This window comes from Schistocerca gregaria, chromosome X, assembly GCF_023897955.1.
Source record: "Schistocerca gregaria isolate iqSchGreg1 chromosome X, iqSchGreg1.2, whole genome shotgun sequence".
NCBI classification, from domain to species: domain Eukaryota; kingdom Metazoa; phylum Arthropoda; class Insecta; order Orthoptera; family Acrididae; genus Schistocerca; species Schistocerca gregaria.
The window spans coordinates 130,817,794-130,837,400 of NC_064931.1; the positions used below are offsets into that span (position 1 = coordinate 130,817,794).

A 19,607-nucleotide genomic window follows, 5' to 3' on the forward strand; every position below is an offset into this window, starting at 1 on the left:
ATAAAAGTAGAAACATGTTGGTTTAAGTTGTGCTTGCTTCAGGGCCTCCTCCTTGAAATCTTCCCTCAACAAATTCATCATAACCAGCAACAGATAACACCCTACAGCAATGTTGCCCATCTGTTCATAATACCCATTGAGCAGGAAAGGACGGGTTCTTGATTTCCTGCTTATCAGTTCCAAGGAGTCCTTTTGTGGAAAGCTCCCTGACGGGAGCAGAATGATGGAGGGGGTAATGGTCAACAGATATAGGCTGTCGACAAGAGCAGAGCAACAGTCATCGGGAACCACCTCAAGATGACAACGAGCCTGGGCAGACACTCAAGAATTTTACAATGACAAACTGAAGATCAGCACTTGTTGCAAATGACTGCCAACTCTGTTCATATGCAAGTACATGTAATGAAATGAATAAAGTATCAGTGGTAAATCGAACAGTGGCACTTCCCTCTTTTTGACAACAGGGGAATCCCTCTCATCCCAGAGCCCGAGTGACCTGCTCCTCATTTCTAATCTTCCCCTCTTTCCTTGCCAAGAAAAGATATGTTCGTTTTTTGTACTTTTAGAAGGGTACTTAGGATTTCTGGCACCTGAAGGCACTGGCCAGCCATACTGTCTCCTTGTAGTTTTACCTTATTTATATAATTCCTCACAGCTGTTTGGAGTGACTAAGTGTATCCAGAGTAATTCTGTTCTTCTACTATTCTGAGCACATTGTAGAGCTCACTTCTTTATGTAAATATCACACCAGAGTTTTTTCTTATGAGACTAATGAGATACTACCTGTTCTATGACGATACGAACTCGATGAAACTTTCCTACTTCTAGTGCGACAACAGGCTAAACATGCTGCTGACAGATGATGGTAAGGTTTGGACACAGGTTTCTGCACCTCCTTTAAGCCACCATCCAAGTCTTCAGTTTCTGATGAAGATGAAGATGATTCCAACAACGAATCTGCTCCAACAGGTTCATCTAAAATAAGAAAGAAATACTTCCTAGGTTCATGAGAGTTAATACTAGTGTTAAAGTGACAGCCACACATAAGGTGTTGAAAACTTCTCATAAGAAAAAAATATAAAATCATCTAATGCACATGAAAACACCAATATAGTCTGTTTTAACCTTTAACAGTGAGCGCACATAATTAAACAGCATGAATCTCCATGGCCGGCCTAAAGAGGCAGCCTCACATCAGCACAACAGATGGCGTAGCAATCACTATACTGTGTGCAAAACAGCCATATATAAGACAGCATGCTGGGTCCTCGGCCACACTAATGTTTATACTTCACTGTTAGTTTGTGCCTTAGTGTAATCCTTCATTTCATGTGTTCGTAACAACTACAATGTTATTCAGTGTCCAAGTATTTTCCTTTATATAGAAGAGAATTAAAAGTTGGTTGGTGGAAATTCTGACACACACACACACACACACACACACACACACACACACACAGTGTGTGTGTGTGTGTGTGTGTGTGTGTGTGTGTGTGTGTGTGTGTGTGTGTGTGTGTGTGTGTGTGTGCGCGCGCGCGCGCGCGCGCAATATTACAATATTTTTGGTGACAAGTGTTGTGTTCTACTCAGCATGTTCAGTTTCGCAGTTCACTATGGCCTATATGTCAATGGTGTCATCAACCCCAATATGTGTACAGCTTTTGTCATGGATTTCTCCTTGTGTTTATCACCTTTTGTGTCAGCTAGCTCCTCTTCGGGAACCTGCTAGTCTCTCTTTTGATTAAATATATCAGTTTCTCTCTACTATTAATGCAAACATATCCATGTTGTTGTTGCTCATGCTGAGTTATACTGTTGTCAAAAGCGGCCATAACATTCGCACAAAGCTTGAGCAGCAGAACATCACAGGCTTAGTCATCATTGCCAGTTTGTTACTGAAGCTCATTGGGACTTGTACACTAATTTCATCGTTCGTGATGCTGCAATACTCTTGATCTCTGATAGGGAAGTTGCAAATGCCATTTTAGAATGTGAAAATCCCCCTCTCACAGAGGTTTTGTACATTGCCCAGTTGTTTGGGGTATCTAGGGAAGCAGGAAATCAGACAAAAGCTTGGTATGACGTAGTGGCCATTGATTCTCCTCCTCATCAGCCATGGTCGGTTAGCTCATGGGGGGGAGGAGGATGACATCACGGCTGTGCAATCATGGTCTCCATGATGCATGGGGCATTGCTGTGCTAAACAGCAACAGCAGTGAGTGTTTCAACAGCAGTGAGTGTTTCAACAGCAGTGAGTGTTTCAACAGCAGTGAGTGTTTCAACAGCGGCCTTGTGCTCCTCTTGCATCTTGCCCTTATCGTTTTGTTCAACATGAGTGAGTTGCACGTCCAAAGTGTTGTGTGACATGCAACTATTGCAAAAAAATGACATATTGATTCTGTGTGTGACGCTCAACCTCCTGCATCAGACACATGAACATGGAAGTGAACTGGTTTCTCAAGTGACAGTAGCCCCAAACAAGTTCATCTTATGGACATGATGTTAAAAATGCACAATTTGTTAAAAATGCACAATTTGTTAAAAATGCACAATTTGTTAAAAATGCAAGTAGACAAGGGTGCTGCAGTGACTATGTTAAATTCTCAAACCTATGTGGATCTCGGATCATCGCTGTTATCCCCTGTTTCTCATCAGTTGGTGACTTACAACAAACAACAAATATCCATACTGGGATAGTTTTCTACTCATGTAATGTATACGGCAGTTATTCAGTCTTTGACCTTTCTAGTGGTGGATGATGCAAACACTAAAAGCTTATTTGGGCTAGACGCCTTCAAAATTTTTAGATTTTTTTTGTTTCTGATGAAGTGCATCTGGTATCAGATCATGTTCCAAATCAACTACTGGATGTGCTCTGCAGAGAATTTTCCTCACTGTTTTTGGAAGGGTTCAAGTTTGTTACTTATTTCAAGGCTTACATCACAATGAAACCGATGATGTGACCCTGTTTTCTGTGCCTGCTAAATCCCAATAGCTTTACGGGAACAAGTCCAAGCAGAACTTGATCGACTTACATCCTTGGGTATTTTCAAGCTTGTCTCCTCTAATGAACGGTCTACAATGTTGGTAACTGTCACAGAACATAATGGCAACCTTCAGCTCTGAGGTGATTTTCACAGTCTATTATTGATATCCTATCAGGATGAATTCTTAGGATAGCTTTCTGTAGGCCAATATTTTTCCAAAACAGACTTGTCAGAAGCCTACTTGCAATCGTCTTTGAATGATGATTACAAATGTATTTTCATAGTGAATACCCCCTTTGGGTTATACCAATGCCAGTGCAATTTTCCATCAATTTTTGGGGCAACTCATGGCCTCCATGCTATGGTGCTTTAACTACCTGGATGATATTGTGGTCCCTGGTACCTCAACAGATGCACACCTGTGGAACCTTTGCGCTTTGTTCATGTTGCTGCAGGCCACTGGCTTGAAAGTAACTTGGGAAAAATCACAATTTTTTCAGCCATCTAGTGTCTATCTCTATTATGAAGTCTTGCATGCTGGTGTCAAGGTTTTACACCAGCATTTTCGATGCCACTGTGGTTTTTCCACATCCCACTAGTGTCAAAGAGTTGCGGACCTTTCTCGGAAAGACTGTTTACAATCATAAATTCCTTCCTGATGCGGCCACAGTGTCTCTCACGGGGGAGTGGGCACCCCACCTGTCCACACCCATGCTATTTCACATTGTATTCTCCTCTGGTGGCAAAGCACCTGCTCTAACAGTAGCGCCTTCTCGTGAAAACATGGACACCTCTACAGTGAACAATTTTTCCAAGAGGGAAGGAGTATTGTGACCCTATACAGTGAGATGCATAATTAAACTGTGTGTGTCTCCACAGCTGGCCTGAAGAAGTCACCTTACATTGGTACAGACAGAGCAGCAAGTGCTACGCCATGTGCAAAACAGCTGCATATAAGCTGGTATGTTGGGCCCTCAGCCACTCTAATGTTTATGTGATGATTGTGTACTTCCATGATGAGACAATGCCTTAATGTACAGCATGATTTTGTGTCTCTGTATTGACTACTACGTCATACAGTGTTTACGTGTTTTCCTTCATGTGGAAGCTAATTAAAAGTTGATTGGTGGGAATTCTGATATTGTGTTTGTGCAATATTACAATACAGTCTAAATTAAAGGTTACTCTATTTGAAAATAGGAACTGTTCTCATTTGCATACAACTGTATATTCATTTACTCTTTGGACAATGCAGTGAAAACAATTTGGAGTTGAGGGAATATCTAGAAAAGGAATTCATATACACTGAATGCTAAATCTGTCAAATAATGGAAGCATGTGACGGCACATTAGCAGTGCTGTTACAATCTAGTGTTTACATTTAAGAAGAAGCTATGTACCACAATATTTATGAAATGTCTATCATTCATTCTTTGAATAGAGTGTTACCCTTTAAAACCATTTTCTACAGATGGATACGTCCAAATTTCATTAACACAAATAGCTCATGATGATTATCATTTTGTTTGAATTATAATCCATTTGAAACAAATACATTATAAAGAAATAACAAACTTGCAGTGTAAAATGCATGACCTCTAAGATGATACTCCAGGAAAATTTACTTATACAGCCAAGCAAGTTAGAAAAACTTTGTGGAAATACCAAGAACCAGAGTTTCCATTCAAATACACAGTGAGACTATGTATGCATGCACAATATGTAATATATGCCTTACTTCTTATTTGAAAAAAAAAATAACATAACTTCAATTTGCAATCTCCTAAAATAATTTAAGTACCTGTTTCTGCAACTTCATCCATCTCACTAAACGACACTGAGCACCTGTGCCTCATAGTTGCTACAGAGTGTTGTTGTGAATGACACTCTTCTGTTGGAAAAAGAACACTCAATTGTTGTGGTAAGCTGATACCCATATAGCATTGGCGAGTTTCATCATGTTGTCTGGATGGGCCTGTTAAAACATTTCCTTTTGGTAATAAATTAACAAAATACAGCACATCAGTTTATTCAAATTATTAAAACAATATTTGGACTACAGTTAGATTTTCATAAACAGACAATTTTTGGATCCTACGGAACAGACCACATGTATTTGAAGAAGGTGTAAAATAATTTACATTTTTGATGGATAGAATAATGATATTTAGCACCACAAATTTACATTTAGGAGTGGACAGACCCTGCAGAAAGCTATTTATAAGAGAATGCAGAGTGTTACTACAAGCTTTGAAAAACTTCATTGCAGAAGATGTGCACTATCAAAAACAACCCAATTTGGTGTTATAATGTACTAGATGATTTGTCCTTAATCTAACCACCTGGCACGCATTTTTTGCCCCACAGTCAGCCAGTGGGCGACATTGCTGGTAGCGTGTATATTTCCCCCTCCGCTGTGAAGCCTTTGTTTGTGTAGAATTGTTGTGCAGGTAGCATGTGTTTGTTAGATGATGAAATACAGTGTAATGTGGGAAAGTATTTCAAGTAAAATGGTGAAATACAAGTATTCTACCTGCCAAAGTGTATTCCTGAAAGATCCATACATGTGTACAAGAATCAGTGTATGCTGTTAGGAGATTATTTCAACAGGAATTTCTTGATGTTCAAGTTCATAATTGGAGTACAATTCATCAATTGCTAAATAAATTTGTGAAACGGGAAGTGTTCTTGATAGGAAGCAAAGACAATCTCATATAGTACTCACAGAAGAAGCTCTCGACAACATTGGGTATGCTCTGGAAAGGTCTCCTAGACAATCAGTTCAATATCTTTTTCAGAAAATGGGCTATGGCTGTGTTCAAAGTTACTGAAGTTACAGCTCTATAAAATAACTGCAGTGCAAGAACTTAAACTGGGTGACCCTTAAAAATGTTGCTGTTCTGTGAATGGATTTTGAATAGGTTTGCATGATGGGGGAACTGACCCTCACCTAACTTTATTTTCAGATGAATCATGGTTCCACCTAAGTGGATACATTGATTCACAAAATAACAATTACTGGAATTCTGAAGAGACTAACTTAATACCCAAGGCACACCTGCATGATCAAAAAACACAAGTGCGGTGTGCTATTAGTGGTGAGAGAATACTAGGCTCTATTTAGAGGAACAACGAACAGCAAGAGATATGTGGAATACGTTTTGTACCCCCTTCCCTTTTTCCCCCACTTAACTGAGAGAGACTGTGCTTTCATGACCTCTCAACAGGACTCTGTGATGGCACATTCAGCCATCTTTTCATTGCAAGAAATTCATGATGTGTTCCAACATCACTAACAACACATCGCCTCCTCTTGCATCACCCCCCCCCCCCCCCCCGCCCAATTTAAACACTACAATTTTTATTTCGAGGGGAGAGGGGGGAGGGGGGGGGGGGCAGCGGCATTAAAAGAGAAAGGGTATCAATCAAATCCACACACTTTATATGAACTTAATTCTAACATTTGTCAAGAAATTGCCGTGATTTATCAGAGGGAACTGCAGAGTGCAATGAGAAATTTCCTAAACAGATGTAAGAAATGTTTGAACAATGAAGGGGGACAGTTCAAGCATCTATTTGCTTAATACATGTAATATAATTTTATTTTGAAACATTTATGTTATGTATGTTAGAAATAACTTGTGCAACACTCATACTATATTTACTGTGGACCTCCTCTCTATCTCACACCATGGGCACAGCAGCCAGCTTCACCATCCAGCTATATGCCACAAAAGTGGTTGCGTTAATGATTGATCACCTTGTATTTAAGGTACAATAGCTATTATGGAATTATAAATTATTGTACATCTGCAGTTTTTAATTATTACAGATTACTTTCTCTCTGAATTTGTACACACATTAATGAATAAAGTGATTATCATAATAACATTATAAATGTGTAGCAGCTAACATTTCCTAACTTAAAGTATTTCATTAGCCATTAAATTTTTTTGTGCTTGTTCCTTGCACCAGTTTCAAACCTTTTCGGAATTACACCTGAAGAATACATTTTAAATAGTTCATTGTAATAATAATAATAATAATAATAATAATAATAATAATAATAATTAGTGGGGTGGAAAACATATGAAAAGATTCAAATCAAATAAACTACAGTTTCATAATTATACTACTGAATTGCGATGACTGATATACACACATCACTTAAAATTCCTTACACAAGAAACTAATTTTGGAAGATTTTATTGCATCTGAAATTGATAAAATACCTGTTTGTCGACCAATACTGAAATAATTCGGAAAGTATCCTTTGGAGCCCAACGATGCTGAGCTAGGGACACCACCTAAACGAGGTGGCATACTGGCTTCAAATTCACACAACCTACAAAGAAATTAAGCAACACAAAATACAACAATGAAAAGTGAGTAATAAGAAACTATGGAGAAATATAGGGAATCTGTTTCAAGGACCTATTAATAATATACTACATTCACAAAGATGTGACTGCACTAACTACTTCACTTCTGATTATAATACACTGACAAGGTTTGCCAACAGTACATTTAAATTCACACAAACAGGAATGATGTATGTGAATTACATTTAATTAAATAAAATTTGAATTTTTTGTTTCTCAGAACTTCATCACTAGATAAGTCATATGTGATGAAGGGATGTGAAAACTGATCCTTAATCCATCAATCTAATGTTTCAAGAATGAAACTTAAATTCTTCGATTTTTTTCCTTCCTCAGTAATGTGTCACACAGATTTAATGTGTACACTCAGCAGAAAAAAAATTGGTACACTGTAGACAAAATGACAGAAAAATCACACCATTTGGCAAAAACTGGGCCGAGCACGGCGTCAGACAGAGGGAAAGGGTAATTGATTCCTGATATTTGGGATACCAGTTGCTCACTTTGTATTCCCCTAGTCCCATGTGCTAAGGACTGCTTACTTCATGACACAGTTATGGACCTGATTGAATGTTCAAATTGCAGGGAGAACACCTGGATACCATAAAATAAGAGGCACAGAGGGTATGGATCTTAAAAGAACGTGCTTATAAGGGCTCACTCTCTACCATTTAGGGTTACTGAAGTGTGACAGATCACTTTTACCAATAAGACTCAGGCTCTGGTTCCAATAAATGCATGTCATTCAGGACAAACCAACGACAGCCTGACACAGATTATAAATTTATTTGCTCCAACATTTTCCATTATGCATGATGCTTTTTAATTTTGTTTAAGAACTTGACATTAGAGACATATGTATTACTATGGGTCATATTCTTGAAAATGGCATTCGACAATTGGGCCAAACAGCCATTCACTGTGTTTTATCATCATTATTAGTACTCACTAATTATGCAAAAAGACTACACAAACTCAACATGCCTATGAGCAAAGTCAAATCTACTATTACTATCATTTGCAACAGGAGGTTTGACATAGATTCTCTTTCTTTGTTTAGATACATATGTTTCAAAGAAACAAGCCTGCTACAGATGCAAACTACTGACATTCAGCCTCTTCAGACCGGAGCCACGCGCGCAAGCGCAGAATTATAGCAGCAACACGTTTTTAATAAGTCTTCCTTCAGACTGTCACCACTGCCACACCCTTTAACCAAAATATGTTTACTTCCTACACAGTTATCAGTATAAGAGCAGCAAGCAGAAATATCATTGGGGTCATTAGTCACAATGGTTCACTGGGAGCATGCAGTTAAGAGATAGAATCATTGCTCTGACTGAAGTAGGCACGTTTTCAATTAGAGATTCTGGCAGGAGGTACTACTGCAAAGATGTCGTGGAGGAATGAGGTTTAAATAGGCACTAACAACATAGTTCCTGGCTCAGGCAGGCAGAGACTAAGCACACACCAGGAGAACACAGAGCTTGCACGTTAAGACCTGACAGCTTCCCTCACTAATTGTGAAGCAGTTGCAGCAAGAGATCATATTCCTTGGTTCCAATGACACAATTCACTGAAGGCTGAGGGCAGCTGGACTGCATGCACAAACCTCCACAGTGAAAGAAAAACTCAAACAGTAAAATATTTTATTCCAGCTGGAATTTACAGAGCTCAATATGAACATGGTGTGGAAAAGTGTAATTTTCAATGAGGAGATGGTGTTTTCCATGCGTAAAAACTGCCCAACAGTGCTTTGCAGATTGCAAGGGTCAAGACATCATGAAGAATATGTCGTGATGACTAGAAGACCAAGGTGACTATCAATTTCCTGTGGGGGTCGGATTTCTGCATACGAAGCAGGAGTACTTCACAGATTTGAGGGAACTTACGATTCCAGGCAGTACTCACGTATAGTGAAGACTTTGATGGCAGCCTTCAGTGTGAATGCTATGCACTGAAAGAGAATTCAGATTACAGGAAAATCATTCTCCTGTGCGTAAGTCCACATTCATTCAGCAGCAGCTGTCCAACACGAGCATTAAGGTCATGGACTGGCCGCCATGAGCTCCTGAAACACGGATCCCATGAAGGATATATGGGTTGAGGTTACACGAACACAGTCACATATTTGGCCAAGAAACTAACTGGCTGTAGCTGACATTCTCTAAGACTGTGTTCTTGAAGCCTCTTCTCGCAAATGTGTGTGACACTTTAGAGATTTCATGTCAAGACAAGTTAGAAATAATGGTGGATTCTGGACAAGATGTCATAACACTAAAAACATTCGATTTCATTTACTTCTTTTCTCAACTTTCTGTCAGTGAGAGCCAGTGGAAGAAAATATCTTACCTAACATTAGAGAATATGAGTTGGCTTTTAATTATGTTTTTTAACTGACATAAGTTGCTTTTAAATACATTTTTTTAAATATTACCTTTCCCTTTTATTTGCTCCCTGCCTACGTATTTGAAAAGTAATAAACAGAGTGATTTTAATGCTATTTTTTGTTGTTTCAAATTCATCTCCTTCTTCCCCTCTACTGATACCCCTTGCACCCTCCCAAAAACATAGAAAAGATTTTTTCTAATATTTACTCATCTTTAATTTCCCCTCCCATCTTTCTTTCTCTTACACTCTAACCTTACTCGCTCTCACACCATCCTTCCAAAATTAATAAACAAATCAAGCACTTTCAATTAAAATTATGCTTTTTCTTGTAATGCCTCCCTTTCTATAAGATCTAATTTTCTTGCTTTTCAATCTTTCATTTTATAATCTTACTCTCCTTTCTTTTCCACCCCCCCACCCCCCCTCTCTCTCTCTCTCTCGCGTGCGCCTTTTCCACTCCCCCGCCCCCCCCCCCCCCCTCCTCCTCTCTCGCACACACGTCTTAGCTCCAGAGTGTCATAGGATGCAGTGACTAATTTCAGTGGATAATAGTTTCTCCAGAAAGCTTTTTGGGATCCATGGAGATTGGACAAGCTACAGTTCAAGTATGGACAGGCCGAAAGAACTATAAATTATGCACCTGTGCCTGTGCATGGATGTTCATCAGCAGTTTCTGAATTCTGCATTGTGTTGTAATTAAGTGCAGAGATGCGAGAGATTATGGCGGTAACTCCCAGTAGTGATGGCTGCCGACCAAACTGTAGCTACAGCCCTGATCTGTAAAACTGCGTAAATCTTAAAATATTTCAGGGGCCACAAGGACCTGGTCGTATTGATGAGTGAGTTAGTTGTCCCTCCTTGGGAACAGAAGAGACGTCTTCATGGCCAAATGGACGAAGATTTATTACAGTAGTATATAAATATATCAAAACTGACATTTGGAATCCCTGTGTGCTGGGCAACCTCATTCTGATACGGGAAGCCTACAAGAATAAGTTCTGTGTCTATGTGGGGATGCTGAGTCTCATCATCATTATTCAACATCCAAATGTGTGTTGTTATTTAGCACACAAGTGTTTGACTTATAGCGGCAGCTTTTGGTGTTGATCGGTAATTAGCAGGTTCGTTCTTCAATAGAAGAAGATTGTGTAACTAACCAGACAGCCTTATAGAACAATTAACTAGTAATGGGAGTTAATGGTTGTTATGAGGTCTATTAAACTGAGTATAAAGAATATTATTTTGTTTTTCTTGCTTTCCTGTTTTGTTGAGATATATGATGACACTGCAGGATGTTAGATGGGGGTTAAGCGATGTATGTTTTTGTTTCATTTTTTTGACTACCCAATGGCTCTTCATGTTTGTCCGTGTTGATTTTGTATGACAGATCGCTAGTTTTCATGGCTATTGGTCTTTCTGGTTTTACAGTAGTTGCCTTCAAATTTTTTTCCGTTAAAAAAGAGTTGGTGAACAATAATATCTGCGGACAAGTAAATGTGCCCAAGAGCTATCTTGAAGGTATTCTTAAACAAATACAATAGTGTACAAGCTTACGATTTGAGACTGGATTATATGCATCATAAAAAACCTTAAAATGCAAGATCAAATAATAAAAAAGCATGGTAGTTACTGTGTGCATTGTATCTCAAATACAAACCTGTGCATATCTTCCTGTGAGGAAGAGCGCCAGCCATGCACAAAATCTGAACATTTAAAACACTATCATTTTCTGAAAACTTTCTGGTAAAGGTTAGGAAGGGGCCTTTCTGGGATTATTTTCTAAAAATTTGCAAAATGGGGATGCATACTGTGCTTCAAGAATTGTTCCTTCTTTGCTATTGTTGTCAGTAACAAGCGGATGTGATGTGAGCGAGTCACAGCAAAACAATCAATATGTACAGTACCAACTTCGAGATATATTGCACGCAGTGGGGCACACTCAAAAACTCCATAATATTTCATTTAAAAAACAACATACAATCATAAATTTTTTTGAACAGCATTAACTTTTAATTAATACTATTGGACCAAAGCACCATTTACAATTTGTTTTACATTTTTCTACTATTGCAAATATAAATGAGCAAGTACTGGTCCAAATGTTCAGTATTAAGATTGTATCTTCAAATCCCTCAAAACATTTTTATATGCACAAAAGGACCATTCTACAACTGAGGTAACTGGGTAGTATTTGAATTTAGGCGATAAGTTGGCACTTATTGCTTCTGGTAAAAGTTCACCCATCCCATCAATAAACTATCAATTTGCACAAGGGTTCAAACCTGCATTATTGTTTAAAATGTTTTCAAACTTTTCTTTAAGTTTTCTTGGGAATTCCTCTGGCAATGAGGTGTTCACTAGAATAATTTTATTCCTTAACTGAATACATTCATTGAACACCAAGCCTAGAGTTCCAAGCTTTTTAATACTTGCAGGTATATAGGAAAAATGAGTACTTATCACAGCAATGTCTTTTTTAATACCAGAAACATTAAAAGCTTCCTTGCACTGGCAAACTGGCAAAGCCTCTGCACTATCGAAGCTGTTCACTACTCATCTAATGGCCTTGAAATATTCATTGTAAAACAACAGAGCTTCGACCGACATACCCCAACAAGTTACCTCCGGTTCGGGGGGTAAAGGCACATTTGTTGGTTTTTCTTTGTAGGTCTTTATGCGAGCAGGAGCCTTTAGAAACACTTTCTTTGTGGATGAAATCAGTTTATTTATATTCACAAATGTGGAACATACTTCTTCAGCAAAGCGATGTACTCCTTGAGCAAATCACATCACATCACATGATTCAAACTGGGATAAAATACTTGGGAGGGTTTTCCCTGCTTTGACCACATAGCGAGCAGCATTTGAAATAAACAAAAACACTCTTTCATCTGCAGAAGATTCTGTAAATATTTTCTAATACGCTCATTCACAAATCTGGCAATCACACAATTATTTACTTTTTTGAGTACTTTGCAGGTTGCTAAATATGAAGAACGCGGCTCTTGTTTTAAAGCACCAACAATTAAATTTGCAATGTAACAGCCACAAGTGTCTGTAGTTTCATCAACTGAAATCCAGATAATGCTGTCCTTGAGTTCACTGCATATTTCTTCCAGAACATTTACGTACACTGTCGGTATGTAACTTTTACACAATGTTGATTCATCTGGTATATTTTGATTTAAGCAAATTACTTGCAATCAGTGCCTCACATCGATCAATGTTAAACCGACTTTTTTGGTCACTGCTACTCAGAAGTTGTTGCTGTGGCCCTTTCTTCTGCATTCCTGCAATATGAAGACTTTCCATCCAGCATATGCATAAAGTACGAAGAAGAGCAGACAGAAGAGGTTCACAGTCTTAAATTCCTAGGATTACAACTTGATAATAAATTCAGTTGGGAGGAGCACACCACAGAACTGCAGAAACGCCTTAACAAATCTGTATTTGCAATTCGAGTGTTAGCAGACATAGGCGACATAAAAGTGATAAAGCTCGCAAACTTGCCTACTTTCATTCCATAATGTCATATGGTATAATATTTTGGGGTAACTCTTCAAGTCAAACAAAAGTTTTCAGAGTCCAAAAGCGTGTAATACGTATTATTTGTGGAGTAAACTCGCAGACGTCTTGTAGAAACCTCTTCAAAGAACTGGGTATACTAACTACTGCCTCTCAGTATATTTACTCCTTAATGAAATTTGTCCTAAATAATATATCTCTTTTTCCAACAAACAGCTCAGTTCATACATACAATACCAGGAACAAAAATGATCTGCACAAGGACTTAAAAGCACTTACTTTAGTTCAAAAAGGGGTCCACTACTCAGGAACACTCATCTTCAATAATTTGCCAGCAAACATAAAAAATTTAGTTACAAATAGAGATCAGTTTAAAAGGAGCTTGAAAGACTTACTAGTGGCCAACTCCTACTCCATTGACGAATTTTTTAATAGAAACAAATGATGTGTTGTATATATTTATACTATTAGTATTGTTATTTCAGCTTAAAAAAAAAAATAAAAAATAAAAAAAAGGTGACATGTTCCACATCCACGAGGATCTCCTCAACACGGATCTATGGAACGAAAACTAATCTAATCTCTAATCTAATCTAATCTAATGCTGGTCTATTTGAAACCTTTTCTTACATGAGACTTTTTCTCACAAACTTGACAATATAAAACAGTTCTGTCATACGTAAATGTTCAAGGATGGCCAGCTATCCACGAAACGTTTCTTTCTTCAGGCACAACACGTTACACACTACACACCATAAACTCATTCAACTGTGTACAAGTAAATAGAAATCTAAACTGAAACAATGGACGTGCAACTAAAACACTAGGGTACTACCAAAATAGTTTAGAGAAGAGACGAAGAAACAAATGTTACCATCTACATACAACTATCAGCTCTGTAGAGATCTGATTACATTGTGTTAAGCTCCAAATCCCTACTACTGGACTGGACACATACATCACTTACAGTCTCCACTTGACCATCTCAACTTAAATCACAGTTAAAACACCACATTGTTATTAAAAATATGAGCAAAGAGAATTCTCAAGACCAATATTCAAAGTGAAGAAGATCCAAGAGTCACAGGATATCGAGAACATCAGATCTCATGGGAACAATACAGTTCATTCTCCTTTTAAGGAGTGTCCAACTGATAGTTATTTTCATGAAGCGCTGCCTTCGATTAGCAACACCAGCTCCTTCCTCATATCACTTGCCACATCTTACTTTTAACTACAAAACTACCAACCAGTCATCACTACTGGCAGCTATAATTATGTTTTCCCATGACGCATTTAGATGGAGCTACGCAACTGCTGGCCAGTATAAAACATTTTCCTCAACGAGTTCCTGTTTCACAGCAAATCTTTGTGCCTGCAGTAAAGCTTCCCTCAGCCCTCAGTGAAGTGTGTCACTGGTACTGAGGAAGTTGGTCTCATCAAAACTGCTTTGCTTTTAGGGAGGGAAACTGTCTTACTCACTTACTCACAAGCTGTGTGTACTCCTGGCGTGTTGTTCTCTTCCCACCTGAGACAGGAACTCTGACAGTGCGTCATTCAACATGATTCCTACATCTCTTTCAGTAGTAGGTGACGTGGCATGCCTTACCTCCTGTCTGCCTCTCTAATTGGCAGGGGGAGGGGGAGGGGAGGGGGGGAGCCTACCACTTTCAACCAGAGCGACGATTCCGTCTCAAACTGAATGCGCCCAGTGAGCTATTGCAACTGACTTCCCACAATGTGATTTCTGCTTCTTGTTGTTGTCCTGATACCTGAGGAAGAAATAACCATACTTCTGTTGAAACAGGCTGCAGTGGTGATGCTCTAAATAAAGAGCTATTCAAAAATCATTGCAGTGATAATTCTGCCAGTGAGCCTATGTGACTCCAGCTTGTAAGGGCGGAATGGGCCACAAGACACTAAGACCCATTTTCAGAGGTTGTGGATTTGAATCCTGCCTGCAAGATGGACAGTTTCATCCTGCTTATGTGTTTGTCTATGTTTTTCCCTGTATAAACATTTCTGAACCACTTCACAGGAAACTTTCTTGAATTCAAACAAAATATATGTTCCGTAAAGTTTCTGCATCTATAGCATGCATGTGCCTGAGGCCAGATTCTTTAAAATGTACAGAATGATCATAATTAAAGTTAAGCTTTCGAAATGGTGTAGAAGTAACACCACTGGTCAGAATGACGTCAAATTGCAATGGAATATTATCGGAGAAGGGGGAAAACATATGGCAAAAGAAAAAAAAAGTGTGAAAATTGATCAATAGATGGCGCTGTATGTCTCAGAATACGTAAATGAAAACACCTGTCATGCACATGACCCACTGAAGTTGGTATAAATACGCCGGGTACACGGCTTTTGCTCCTATCCTGCCTGCGACTTTCACCATGATTATCTCAATGCAGGATTGCGCTCTGCCTGTAAAGCTGTATTACAAGAATGATGACTGTGCACCCGTCACTCCGCCGAAGCTCCAGACACTGAAGTGTTTGAAAAAAGGCGTTGGTCCAATGACTGCCATGGGTCTGGAGAAAATGAAACGAATTGATTCTACGTCAGTGGAAGCAGTGGCCACAGGAATGGAGGAGGAGAGGAGTGGTGGTGTGCAAACGTGTAGTGCACAGAGCACAATGTGTATAATCCTACGAAACATTCTTCTTTGCTATCCATTCAAAATTACCCATGTGCACGAGTTGCTTCCTGTTGACCTGGCAGCAAGAGAGACCTTTGCTTTAGAATTTCTTGCTCGCATGGTAGTGGACAATGACTGGTCAGGGAAGATTTTGTGGGCAGATGAAGCCCACTTCCATGTGACAGGATATGTCAATACACAGACTTGTCCAATATGGGCAATGGAAAATTCACACACAAATCAGCCAGTACCACTTCATTCTGAAAAAGTCACTGTGTGGCACAGGTTTACGGCATCATTTATCATAGGGCCATATTTTTTTTGAAGAGACAGGTGCTTCCAGTCCTGTTACCTGTACTGTCACTGGTAAGCACTATGAGTGTCTTTTGCGCAATCATGTCATTCCAGCTCTCCAACAATATTGATGTGTGAATGGGATCATTTTTATGCAAGATGGTGCACCACCGCACATTGCAAATCCAGTTAAGCAGCTGCTGAAGTGCCATTTCAGAAATGCTAGAACTATCAGCTGCAATTTCCCTACAGCCCGGTCGACCCAATTACCTGATCTTAATCTGTGTGACTTCTGGCTGTGGGGCTATCTGAAAGATGATGTGTTCAGTGTTCCAATTGCAAACTTAGCAGCATTGAAGGCACCCATTGTGCAACATACTCTGAACATGACCCTGGAAACACTTCGTTCAGTTGTGGAACATGCTGTTTCTCAGCTTCAACTTGTTGCAGAAAATGGTGGACAGCATATTGAACATGTTTTGCACCAGTCACATGGAAATTAATAATACAATTTGACTCTGATTGATGCTTTTTAGGCAGTTTTTGGCCTCAGGACAATTAAAAACCAATGTGAGTGACACTTTTTATGAGGTTTTTGGCCTCAGAACAATTAAAAACCGATTTTTCCCCTCTGATGTGATATGACCCTGGGTGGTGGATGGGCTTACATAACTAACAGTATCACACTGAGTAGTACAACTTGTTTAACATCAACCTCACATCTTAGGCATTGTCGTATGATTCATTTGTCATTTGCAGTCAACCACTATTAAATTTAATCTATTGCTACATTTGATAACTATTTATTTTTCTTCTGTCCCATGTTTTCCCCCTTCTCAAATGATATTCTATTGGCATTTGATGTCATTCTGACCAGTGGTGTTATTTCTACAGCACTCTGAAAGTTTAACTTTAATTATAGTCACCTTCTACATACTTAAATAAAGAGAAAAAGTCTGTTTGGCTGATCTGCTCCAGATGGAAACAAGGCTGTAAGATGGAGAGAACCAGTTAAACTTGGTCCAAGGCAATGTTATTTTCGGACTGTGTTAGTGTTGCCCTATGTGTACTCAGTGAGTAATAATAATGCCAATAAAACACAGAGAATGGCTGTTTGGCCTAATTGTTGAATACCAATTGTTGAACCATTGTAACACATGTGTGTCCAATGTCTAATTCTCAAACAAAAGGAAACAAAAATCATGTGTACTGAAAATATCTGCTGCAGACATACACTGAGATGGCAAAAGTCATGGGATACCTCCCAATATCGTTTGGACCTTGTTTTGTCCAAAGTAGAGCACCAACTCAATGTGACATGTGCTCCACAAGTCGTTGGATTTCCCCTACAGAAATACTGAGCCATGCTGCTCTATAGTTGTCATTTATGTCAGGCAATCTGGGTGACCAATGGGTCATTACCATCCATAAAAATCCCATTGTTTGGAAATATGACTTCGACGATTGGCTGCAAATGATCTCCCAAGTAGCTGAACATTCAGGGGGACCAGGCCAGTCCATGTAAACAGAGCCCACACCATTATGGAGCCACAACAAGGTTACACAGTGCCTTGTTGACAACTGGGTCCATGGATACGTGGGATCTATATCACACTTGAACCCTACAATCAGCTCTTACCAACTGAAATTGGGATTCATCTACCAGGCTGTGGTTTTCCTGTCATCTAGGGCCCAACTAATATGGCCACAAGCCCATGAGAGGCTCTGCAGGTGATGTCGTGCTGTTAGCAGAAGCACTCGTGTCGGTCTTCTGCTGCCATAGCCCATTAATGCCAAATTTCACTGCTCTGTCCTAATGGATACATTCATCGTATGTCCCACATTGATTTCTGCATTTATTTCACACACTGTTGCTTGTCTGTTAGCAACTCTATGCAAATGTCACTGCTCTCAGTCATTAAGTGAAGCCCGCCAGCTGCTGTATTGTCTGGAGTGAGAGGCAATGCTTCAAATGTGGTATTCTCGGCACTCTCTCGACACTGTGGGTCACAGAATATTGAATTCCCTGACGATTTTTGAAACGGAATGTCCTATGCATGTAACTCCATCTACCATTCCATGTTCAAAGTCTGTTAATTCCTGCTGTGCAGCCATAATCATGTCAAAAACCTTTTCAAATGAATCACCTGAGTACAAATGACAGCTCTGCCAATGCACTGCACTTTTATAACTTGGGTACACAATACTACAGTCACTGAACATGTGCGTATCACTATCCCATTACTTTTGTCAGCTCAATGTATATGTAACGTATGTCAGGCAGTTGTTGGTTGCTCCTGAATATCATTCATTTATTGGATCTAGAACTTGAGTTAAGTAACACTGAAGTTTAAATGCTGTTGTGTATATGAAGGATACTAAAAACTTATAAATGTGCCAAATATGTGACAAGTGTGGATAGCAAGTCACTTTATATGCACACTGCAGGTGTTTGCTGACTCCTGTACAGCTGCAGCTAGGCTCACACTGGGAAGGACAGGCCATGTGATTGATATCATCAACTTGACAAGATAAATAACTAAGCATCAGATCAATATGCCATGTCTAACATAAGTAATAAACCACTTTGACAACACCTCAGTTACAGTCACCCATACACAATCAGCACCATGAGCATATTACTGTTGACTGGAAGTAAACAGTTTGAGTTTTACTGCGGACATGAGCAAAACATCCAGTTGTGTTTTCATTGACTGTCCACGCATCCACACAATATACCATGCCCTAGAATGTGTGTCGAAGACATAAACCATCTATGACAAAAATCTGAACAACATTATAAAGTGCATGAAGAAATTGGATATTTTCTTGCCTTAGATGGGTTTGTGGTACCACCTTCCACAGCACATATTGCACTGGATCCTACAAAAGCATTTTGGTCACAGGAATGGAAAGTGAAATAATAGTTACACACATGTGATGGACAATATTTCTAGGTATATACTAGTGCATCGAGTTACGACATTTTGCCTAAGTAGGTCAGTGACAGGGCGACACATCAAATCACAATTTCTACTGTTTTCATCCTTTTACTACAACGTGTAGTTTAATAAACTATACCAAACTAAAAACCCAATTATAGCACCTATCTCATTACCTGAGATGCCTGTGTTTGAGTCAGACTCCTTTGTAAGCCTTTGAATTGTGGGTATAATTTATTTCTAGAAGTCCATATTAGATTTTGTATATAACAGTTAATATTTTCTGAGAAGTATGTGATTCAGTAAAACTGGGTTACTAATTTCATACTATTGCCCATTCATGAGAGCTTTACTGGCTGTTTGTGGGCACACTAGTACTAATTACATCCTTACCCATACACTCTTGGTTGTAGTATCCTGCTGTTAATTTATGGGGAAAATG

General features: G+C 39.1%; 1 protein-coding gene across 1 annotated transcript in view; it reads right to left on the bottom strand.

Annotated features, from left to right (window-relative positions):
- Positions 1-19,607, bottom strand: part of LOC126298424 (rapamycin-insensitive companion of mTOR-like) — a gene marked incomplete in the record, with an annotated part of 194,615 nt that overhangs the window by 30,305 nt on the left and 144,703 nt on the right. The window contains 3 exon segments of the mRNA XM_049989753.1: positions 784-975; positions 4,789-4,962; positions 7,220-7,332. Of these exon segments, the coding sequence (XP_049845710.1) occupies positions 784-975; positions 4,789-4,962; positions 7,220-7,332 (479 nt within the window).